Raw genomic sequence first — 10,951 nt, 5'->3', positions numbered from 1 at the left:
GCGCGCGCGCACGAAACAAGAGAAAACAAAACAAACCGCTGATCACTGCTGACGCCACAGGTTGTGCAGTGCATAATGTAGTCAGATGTTTCAGTACAGATCAACCATTTTATTTCGAACCACTGGCAAGTGGCAAAGCGTGTTCAATGAAAACAGCGGTGCCACGTACAGTATCACGATGAGCAAAATGTCCTCGTGGCAATCGAAACCGAAACCAAAACCAAGTTTTTTGTATCTTATTTACCACTCATTCCAGCGAACCGTTAATAAACGAGCATCTTCATGTTACTCGAACCTCCACATGTTCAGAAACACTCACGAAGAAATCAGTGAGGCTCATACTACGAGAAATGATCGGAAATTCAGACGGTGCCTCGGTTTGGCGTTGAGCTCATCGGTTACTCACGCCAGGGCGCACCAGTTGTGAAGCGGCGCTGCTTATCGAGCGCTCCGTTCAGGAAGCGCCGCCATCTTGATTGTCGCCCGTGACTACGTAAAATGGACGGGGTCTGGAGGCCCGGTGGTGGAGATCGCCCACAAGGTACCGTAATCTATAAACTTTTCGCGTTCTGTCCCGCAATCGCAATCATCTAGAGTTTCGGCGAAGGACTGCGGCTGCTGCTCGAGCTGTCGCCGCGTACACTGGCGCCGGGCGATCGTCGGAGCGGCTTGTACGGCACTCGGCACGGCAGGCGAGCGCCATGTTCCCCTCCGGTTACGCTCGACGAGCGGGCCCCTGTTCGAGGGCTCTTCGCCTCCGTAGTGTCAGCAAGCAGCGTGGGGCTCGCGCCGTTCGCTGATCCGAGCCCCGGTGCGTTGTTCGGCGGCGTTGTTACGCGCGTCTCGTTGTTTTTGCGGCGCGGGCGTCCGACGCCCTAGTTCCGTGCGGGCCGCTGCTTCGGGCTCGTCTCGTTCCAGTGTTTTTTTTTTTTTAAGCCTAATTGTATCGGGGGAGTCCCGTTTTATTTCGTCTCGCCGATGCCCTGCGAAACTCTCCGCACGTTTCTCTCCGCTCTCCGTGCATCGGGAGGTTCGGGCCCGAGCCTGTGCGCTGTCCGCACTCGATTGACACGGGTTCGTTTCGACTGTCGGTGTGTTTGTGTGTGCGTGTGTGGCGGCCTGTGCGGGGCCGAATGTCATTGGGTTGTTCATGCGTGATGCGGGGTGGCCCTCTAGGCCTAATCTGCTCTCCGATGGGGTGCTCCCCCGTGCTTTTCGGCGGCACCGAGGCGATTCGCAGCTTGTTCGGTGTTGCCCGCATGTCCATCTGTTTGTCAACCCGTGGTTCGGTGCGAAACCTTGGGGCCGGCGGCTGCAGCTGGCGACGGGGCCGCGATAAACTCGGTCGCCGGAGGCGGCTCGCCGGCTCCGCCGACGCCGCGATCGTTGTCGATGTCGTCGTCGCGTTGTGTGTCAGCGGCTTCGAAAGGAGCCTGGAAGGACTCGTGAACCGTCTCCCGCTCGGGGTGGAGACAGCGCTGTTGGTTACGTGCTCGCGGGCCGCGCTGAAAAGGCGTCGTGTTGTTGGCCGTTCGTTTGCGCGACCTTGAACCTCAGCTTGGCCGATCTTTTTTTTTTCCTCGCTTTCTCGGGGAAAAAATGGCGTGCGCTCGGCGCTCGCTACTTCTGAGCGATCTGCATGCCGCCCGCTTTTTATTTTGTCTGTCTTCACGCCGCGCGAAATCCGTTGTTACATCGTGTAGTAGCAGCGCACCCGAGTAGTCGCGGGTTAGGGGGGTGGGTGGGTGGACGTGTGTTCGATCTAACGGTGCCTCAGGCATATTGCTGACACGGGACCGGCCCGAACGGGGAACCGTCGTGTGTCCCGTGCCACTGCGCCTCTGGCTTGCCTGTGTAGACATTCGCCTGGACTGCAAAACATCGTGATGGACTTTGAAAAATACGGGGGTTGTGGATAAGAGGTGCTCCCCATTGTGCCCTTTCTCCCCTCTCCGTTCTCGCACTGTCTTCGTGTACGCGCCCTTGTGGCGGCCGTATATCGATCTGGTGAACCATTTTACTTTTTTTTTTGCCCGGACTACAGCCTTTCCGCGGGCCGTGTCAAGCGTTGCGCAATCGCAATTACGTAACGCGACGGGGTTCGCGTCCTCCCACTAGTTTTCTCTCTCTCGCCGTCTTTATTTTTTTTTTTTCCAGGAGTGCGAAACACAAGGGGGTGGGGGGGCGCGTTGCTAGCCCTCGAGGCATTGCATAGCCAGCGACGAGGGATGGGGTTTCGGGCGACCGTTCTTTTTACCGGGTGCCCCCGAGGCATTCACCGTTCGACGACACGCGAGATCAAATCACGCGCCGCGACGTGTGACCCTCTTGTTCGTAGTTTGCTCCGTAGCACCTTTACCCCGTTCTCCTCCTCCACCGCCTTCCACGAAACCGCTCGCGATCTTGGACCCGATGGGTCACTGATCGAGCCGAAGCCCAGCTAGTGCGCGGGCGATAATGTTTCCCCGGCTTCTGTGAAGCGTAAGCGGCGTTAACTCTGCATCCAGCGTACTCTGCTCCACTCCTTTAAAGACATTTTATTTATCTGGGCATACAGAGACTGCGATACGTATCCAGTCTTTTGTCACTTTGGAGCTTTCGCTTAAGTGAATCGAGGATGTCGAAATTCTTGAGGTGGACAATCGCATACCCACCTACGTACGGGTTTGACCACAAATGCGGGGAAGACCTATTACTATTCAGCAGGCCGTACCACCTGATTAGCATAAAACTAAGAAATGTATTCTTTGATTAATGTGAAGTGTGTTGGCGGCCCGTACATTGCACTCAAGTGGAAAAATATATGTTCGTAAAAAATGGTTGGAATGTTTGTTAGCTTGTGCTTATTGAAGATACCAACAAAGGGCATTAAAAACAGCAGTATGCGACATTTTGTGTGCCGTCTGAGGTTTTTTCGAAACCCTCCATTGAAGCACCTAAAGTTGAAATGTGTGAACAGTGTAGTAGTGATATTGTTCTCAGCTTTCTCATTAGCAGTTTCTCATTGCAATCGATTAGTGGCAAGAATTTTGCCACGGTTTCGCACGACTTGTAAAACACGATTTCTGTCGTGACCAATGACAGTTGACGTGGGCAGTTTCGATGAGCACGTTTTTAGAGCATGTCGACATTTGGTACTGCTACTCAAAACATCGTCGCTACTCCCCTAATTAAATAAACTGTTGTTAGGCAGATGAGTTAAAATGTATTACCGTATACTGCGTTAGCTGCTGTGTTTGAGTTTCATAATTACGATGCCAGGTGGACTAGCCCATCTGGCCTTCATAAGATTTACCATTTTGACTCTAATGAAAATAGGTCCTTCATGCTCTTTTGGGAGCAGAGGTGTATTTTACGACTGATTTCAACATTCACCCTTTTGTCAACGTGTATCGCTCAATTACAGAACCTTGTGACTATGTCTAAGCTAGAAAACATATTCGTATTGAAATGCATGTGCCAGCCTCAAACCACACATTCGTGGCTTGTGTTGAAAAAAAAAAAAAAAAAAACAAGGAACAGTTGACCCTGCCAACGCGCTTTCGGGGTAGATGTAAGTGGACAGTACTAACGCGTTGATCAGCTCGTAAATTTTATGCCTCCCTTTATTTCCATCTGTACGTGACCTTTGGTTGCATGGTCGTCATTCATGTCATGCACTTACCTGTACATGCATTTATGTCAGTGCGCCTGACTTTCTTCTAGTGCGAATTCGCACCAGCTACCTAAACTTTCGGACGTTCGAAGAAATCCCGGAACATTGCGGTGGCGTGTTTCTTGCATTCAGATTTTAAATAGGTACAAATTAGCATGTCTGCCTATTGCTGGCAGTTAAATTGCTTTGCGTATTGGCATTCCCTTAGAAGAAGAGTTGGCTTTCAGTAATGAGGCCTATTGCAAATACTTTAGTGCTACTGAGCATTGAATGTGTACGAGCTGATACGCTTCGAATGGGGCAAATGAATGGTGCGCATGTTTTAAAGGGACACTGCAGAGAAAAACGATTTTTCTCGTATTAGTAAATTACAATTTCACCGTACCCAATGCGCCACACTTAAACCACGAGAAGATGCTTAATAAGTGAGGAAGTGCGCAAAAAGAAAATGCACCCTTGAGGGGCCCGCACCAGATGGCCGGGCTTTCATAGATTTTGACGTCTGCTGGGGCGTGCATAATCGTTTGTTGCTCAAAATCGCTTACGTTGGGTTCTAAGCGACACGCAGTCGTAACGCAGCAAGTTTCAGGAAATTTCATTGAACCAAGGTAATCAAAATACGCAAAAAAAAAAAAAAACTGAAGTTCGCGACGTTGCAGTTACTCTGATGTTCGGAAAATTTTGGCGCGAAGTTCAAACTTGAAACTTAGACCTTTGTTACCGCTTCGATAATGACCTTTTATTGGCTAAATGAATGACAGTAGTGTTCTGAAAGAATTTATCTTCCTAAACTGATTTAGTCTTGATTTTAGTGTCCCTTTAACTGGCAACTTCTCCTTCTGCACAGCAGCTTACTTTTACTTTTCAAGCATCGTTCATGGTCTTGACAAACCAGCTTAGTTGCTCTTGCCATGCTGCTGATGTTGAACTCCCGGATTCAATCTCGACCACGGTTACCACATCATCGCAAGGTTCAGATGCGAAAATGCTCGTTTACTGGGACATATGTGCTCATTAAAGGAAGTCAAATAGTAAAAATTAATGCATCCCCCCATTGGCCATGGCGTGTTTCATCATGGTCTTGACATGTAAAAACGCCGAAATTAAATGTCTTCGATTTTGTGCTCGCGTAATGAGTCTGCTTCATGCCATTGGCTTCTTGATTTTTTTTGTAGTGGAGAAAGCTTGCTTTAATTCATTTCAGATGCCTATGGCAGAAAATGAAAACAAAAAGTTGTGACTCACGTTTGGCAACCTCGGATGTTTTATCGTACGGCTTAAAATTGAAATATATTGTCATTGTTATTATTGTGAAGGCAGCTTTGTAATATAGTCGTGGGACATGTTTTGTCTCAGTCCTATGATGGACGTAAAGAATGGAAAAAATTAAAACTGCCACACAAGGCACACTGGACTCAACCCAGTGTGTTAATTTCAGATGTATCCATTTTTACTCTGCGTGATCAGTATGTGCAGTGAAGTATTCCCCTCCTTTATCTGTCACCTCTTTGGTTAAAACGGGAGTGGGGGGGGGGCAGAGCATGCCTTAACACTTTCGGTGTGTTTTTGTTTTGATTACTTGCTTGTTCCTCTGCTTTGACATCTGTAGTGGCTGCAGTTAAGGAATGCCAATACAGCTGTGTGATGCTGTGTGCCGTGAGGTTCCATGCACTAAAGATAACTCGCACTTGGGTAATGAGTTTAGAGAGTAGGGCTTGTAATGCCGCAAGAGAGTTGCTCGACTTACAAAAAAAAGAATGCTGAAACACATTTTCTCAGCATTAGTAGGCACTCTGCAGCGTGTAAAAGGACGGTGCCTGGAAGGTAGCATGCTGGAAAACACGTAGATAAGCCGTCGTGCCTTGATTTTTTTAATAATCCTGGAAGACACGGACATACGCTGGCTGTTGTGAAGTGGTATGGCTGGGTGTGGGGAAGTGACAGACAAGTTAATCAGGGCAGTGCTCTCATCTGGTGTTTTTAAATTTCTGCAAACCAAATTAATGGCTCATTTTCGTGTCGAGCATTTCGGAGTGAGAAGTAACACAGGCATGTCTGGCGCAGAAAGTTTGCTAAAATGTAATGTGACCAGTACACAATACAGTGTTGTGAAAAGAATGTGTTCTGAAAAACATTCATTGCATCTAGAAAAAAAAAGGCAGGAAAAACAAGACAATTGGTATGGACAAATTGCAGACAGGTATGGACAAATTGCAGAGTTTAATGGGCTTTGCGAGTGATAACGTGAGATCACAGTTTTGGACTGCAGCCAAAGATGGTTTAAAGTAAGTGAGCAAGCCATAATCGTGCTGAGTTTGCGCAAGTGGACTGGTGGACACAAAAATGAAAAAGCATTTTAGTCCACCCTAACTTTCCATGATTACACTTCCAGAAAATAACTATATCTGCAAAAGAATGATAAAAATTAGCCCAGCTTGCACTAAGTCGCGCAAGCCTGTGTCACAGTAGAGCTGGTGGACACACAGGTGGTCCTGGCTTGGCTTGGCTTTTACCTTCTCGCCTGTTTTTTCTGACCCCTTGCTATACTAGTCTATACTATGGCTATGTTTGCTCTTTTTCTTCTTGAGTCTGTGTCTTTCTATCGCATTCTCCCAATGTCTATTTGTTTCTGTTATCCTTTTCCAGTCTTTCTTCCCTTTCTCTTTTTTTCTTGTTTGTACACTATTTTTGATGTGAGAGTGGCTGGGGAAGGGGGAGGGGGAAGCTTTTATAAGCACAGTCAAGGGTGGGTTTATAACGGACATTAACTGCTAAGCAACTGCGGACAGTACTTGGTTGGAGGGTGCTTGGAGAAGAAAGGTACCATTTTTCCTTCACTGAGTGATGAATCACGCAGGTTCCTTTCTGTATTACTTTGAATATAACGTGCATAGGCAAAGAGTGCACTCGCGAGGGAGGGAAGGTGGACGGCTGCCTTACAGGCGTCTCGGAGTGCCCTTCTGAGAAATGTTCGCATTCGGCAGATGTTCAGAAGCCGTGCCTGGCGGGCCTTTTCTTTGTCTTCGCCGTTGAGGTGTGCTGTGCGTCATCGCTGTGTGTCGCGTTCGTCGCAAAATGCCAGGCCATTCCTTCCTTTTTCTTTTTTTTTTTGCTTCGTGCCATCTGCTGCTGGAGGAACGACACCTCAGTGCACTACAGATCGCTGTGCAACCGTCACAGCAACAAATGGCAAATGTTTCAGAATGTTGCACACTTTCCCGTGTTTGGGCAAGAAGGAATGCGTGAGCTTTAAGCAGCTGCAAGTGATCTGTCATAAAACCAATAAAAGGCTCTCGGAGGAGTATAGGTCGGACACTACTGGCTGCTGTGAAATCGGCAATTGTATAAGCTGTCGAGGCTCCTTGACCTTTGTTATTGTAATCGTTTTTTTTTTCTTGTCTTGGAGGAAAGCAAGCATTGTGTACCCAGTGCAGTGGTGGGCTTGCACGTTGAGCCTTTGCAGACCTCGTGACTCAGTCAATGGCTATTCAGAGCCGTCTTTTTAAAAAGTAGAGATGTGGATGTCATTGGATCTGCAACAACTGCTAACATTTTGATTCACTCTCTCCATTTAAGCAGTTTTAAATGTTACTTCGAGTCTACAAAGTGAAGTTTTATGCAGTGTTGCTTTGAACAACGATTTTTAGGTGCGTCTTTTTTTTTACTACATTCAGCCGAAAGGTATTGTGAGAATGGACCTGCAAATAAAGGTTGTCCAGAATATAACTCCTTTCCACTTGATTTCCATACAATGCATGTCAGAGGCAGATCTCTGGTGGTGGTCTTGACTTTAGGAACGCCTTGAGCTTTATCGCGGACATTCAACTGTCGGAAAACTAGCTGTAGCTGTCTTGACCAGATTTCTCGCTCCAAATGTCAAGGTCTCGCGTATGCATGCAACTTGGTCATAAGACGTGCAACTAATATTCATATGACAAGCCACACGCTTCACTTTTCAAATCGTTGTCTGCATAATACAAAGGCAGCATGAACGAAAGAGGATAACACGTGCACGGTTCAGTCGGCCTGTTTTGTAGTGCGAGATTAAAAAAAGCTCGTTGCCTTCCCACTTCTTCAATATAACCTTTGATTGAGTTTGTGTAGGGCTGGCACATGATTGCAGGGCGCAAGTAAAGAGAGACACATGTATTTAATTTGCGACAGGAGGGTTTCTGAAATTGTTCTCATAAGCCCTTTTGAAATGCTTTCAACAGTATTCGTGTGAGTACCACACGTATCTCGTAACGCTGTGACTGGTTCGACGTCAGGATTTGTCGCTTTATTATTGGAATTGGCCTTAAAACCTAGCCCCTTGTCACCATTCAATTTCGCATTTGTTGTGAAGGCAGCCAGGTGCAGAGGGGCCACAGTTTCCCCTGTGTAAATGCCCCAGGGGGTTGGACTGCTGCGCCGTTTGCGAAACGCAGCGCCAATTTGCTTTTCCTGCTCCATCCCGCTCCAGAATGCATTGTTGCGCCGAAGCTGCTCTGAAGCAGTGCTGCCTCCATGTTCTGCCAAATGTCAGGCGACAAGATCACCATTGCCAGTCGCTTTGCACAGGGAGCGGTGGTGACAGATTTTTTTCAGCTGTCGTCCGTGACTTGGTGCACTCACAGGAACTCCCTGCTCTCTTCTTGGTGGCACGATTTGACGGGACCAGACAAAAAGCGAGCACGCGGAAAAGGGCAGGAGAGAGCTACAGAAAATTGGTTGTCCGGCTGTTTTCTATTTTTGGCCTTAGCAGCTGAAATTCAAAGCATTGCTTATCCCTAGTTTTATCTTAGTTATTGCTCCATCCGCTGTGATGTTTTAACGATAGGAACATTTAGAAAAAATTTGTCGAAAGTGAACGTTGAGTAAAAGTCATTTGAACATTTGTTTTTTGTGTTTAACAGGAATAAAGCATTGCAATTAACAGTGAAGTTTGACCCCAGAAATCTGCTCCAAAACAGACCTTCTCTACTCCAAAGCCCTCCTTTTGATGCTCCGAAGCTCCTAAGCTACCCTTTTATTGCTCCAAAGCTGATCCACTACGGCATTATTCCTGCTCCCTGAGCTGCTCTGAAAGGCTCAAGCCTGCTTCCACACCCGAAATTCTGTAAATTTCTTGGAACCCTTGACAGGCAGTGGCTACTGACGTTAAGTTTTCTTCAAAGCTCCTGGATGGCACTTGCCTCGTTTAGACAAGCTCTTCTGCATCTGATGCTTTGTGCTTATGTATCCGTCTAGTTCTTTGTGTAGCTGTAAGGCTACTTTGCCATAGCTTGTGAAACCGAAATTTATGCAGTGATGAGAGCCTCATAAGTTAGCATTGGTTGATAGCTGCCTTGCAATTACTTAGTGACTGTTCACTTTTAGTGCGAGCCAATATGAGCGAGCTCAGCAGTACGTCAATTAATGCTTTGCACTTGCACTGTGTAATGTGCTATACTTTTTCTTTCATGAGAATGCTAGTGCGCACTTCGAAAGACCTTTCCTGGATTGTTGAATTGCTCTGTCAAGCCATTTTGTGTCCACAAACGTCTCTGTACACACGACTGGTCAGCATTAAATGCGTAATTTTACTTTGAACCAAGCATTCTCTGTGTTTTGTAGGGTGTTTGGCAGTTTTGCTGGGTGGCAAGGGCGTTTTTCAATAGGGAGACCGAGAAAGGGTAGAAACGGAGTAAATTTGGAGGCAAACCATCCCATTTCATGTCCTGCAATTTGTTTAGTGGCTTCGGCTTGTGCCACGATTTATGTTATTGAACTTGGTGAAGGGGAAGTGAGGGGTGTGGGTTTTGTTGCTCATGGCTCTATGGAACTGAAAGGCAAAAAAAAAAATCTTGCCTTTTAAGTGAAATAGGGAAATAAAAGTTGAAGCAACAGCACCCTGAATGTCACGTGCATTACATGAACAGTGACTCTACCACCAAGTGAGCTATGATGGCAGCTATCCTCCCCTCCACTTTCCTCTTGGCTGTATTGCGTCTGTGTACTAAATCTGGCTGCACAGGTATTATCCAGCACATCACACGACCATAGTGATGTGGATGTGGTCCTTTTAAACCGCATTGAATCCGCATGTTTTTTTTTTTCTCCTTAGGTTCATTGTTTGTTTTTGTATGACTGGCTTTTTTCGTTTGTGCTTATGTCACTGTAGTCTCACAGTCTTCCTCTCATTCTCTCCTTCTACAGGCTTCCCAAATGTGACCCATCTTTGGAGGGTTGGTCTGAGATGAGCGTGGTCACCAATGTAGTTCTCAAGAAGCGGAGGAAGCCGGAAAACAAACCCCAGTCGCAGCTGTGAGTTCCGTGTTCTCTTCTAGTTTTCCTTTCCCTCCTTCTCACTCGCTCACTATTAATTATTCAGCATACTTGCTTACTTGTCTTAAAACAACTCGTGCCTTTTTTTTTTTCTTTTATGTTTACGGAGGATCTTCATTCATCAATATTTGTACAATCCATTTCATAAGATCGGGCAAGGCTTTGAAGGCTTCAGAGTTCACAATCTAAACACACCCGACAGGTGCGACTGTTTTCAAGTGCTGTGCTCCCACTCACGGCTAGGAAACAGTGCTTCATATGGAGGCCATGTGTGTATGCATCACGTGGCTTGACAACATAACACTGCATTGTAGTTTTGAGGTCTTAAAGTATGATGTAATTGTTAATTACACAAATCGGGAAGGCATTGGCAGATCTGGGGCTATTTACTAAGTACTGAAGTGACACATTTCTGGGATCAAGGGCCATGCTGTATTGCGCTCGTGGTCTAGCATGTAGCATATCGGAAGAAACGCATCATTCGATGTAACCTACTGTTCACAGAATCGCAACATCGTTGCCCTGTAGAAAGCTTTGCAGAGAAGGAAGCAACTGCACTACTATACATGTGGCACGACAGATCTGCGACTGGACTGCACGCAACTTTTGCAACATTGCTTGCCAAATGTGAAATAGAGTAGTGTATGTATTAATCTTCAGGCAGCTTGTTCTTGGTTTAGATTTTCTGTACATCAGTATCCTTAGCTACTGGTCAGCACTTCCTTTTTGCCTTGTTTGCTTAGCATCTTGCGGATACACTCTCTCAGGAAACGATTTCCTGCACATGCATGGCATTCCTTTTTTTTTCCTTTGTGTCGGCGCAAATTTGCCTTCATAAGTGGTTCAGGATTGTTGCTGTGTGACAACTGCTGTAAAAAGAAGTGTGTATGCTGGAACTAGTCGCTAGGAATCAGCTTTATCATTTACACCTGCAATTTTAGGATAAAAATGTACACAGCTGTAAACACCAGTCATTCTGTACGCATTGGC

General features: G+C 46.6%; 1 protein-coding gene across 1 annotated transcript in view; it reads left to right on the top strand.

Moving 5' to 3' along the window:
• Window positions 1-426: 426 nt before the first annotated feature.
• The window catches only part of LOC119383790 (nuclear receptor coactivator 1-like), a 111,985-nt gene continuing 101,460 nt past the window's right edge, over window positions 427-10,951 (top strand). The window contains 2 exon segments of the mRNA XM_037652092.2: window positions 427-541; window positions 9,833-9,940. Of these exon segments, the coding sequence (XP_037508020.1) occupies window positions 9,873-9,940 (68 nt within the window). The 5' untranslated portion in view covers window positions 427-541; window positions 9,833-9,872.

Source organism: Rhipicephalus sanguineus, chromosome 2, assembly GCF_013339695.2.
Source record: "Rhipicephalus sanguineus isolate Rsan-2018 chromosome 2, BIME_Rsan_1.4, whole genome shotgun sequence".
NCBI lineage: Eukaryota > Metazoa > Arthropoda > Arachnida > Ixodida > Ixodidae > Rhipicephalus > Rhipicephalus sanguineus.
Note: the sequence above shows the minus strand (reverse complement) of the source record. Positions and strands in the feature narration are given on the sequence as shown.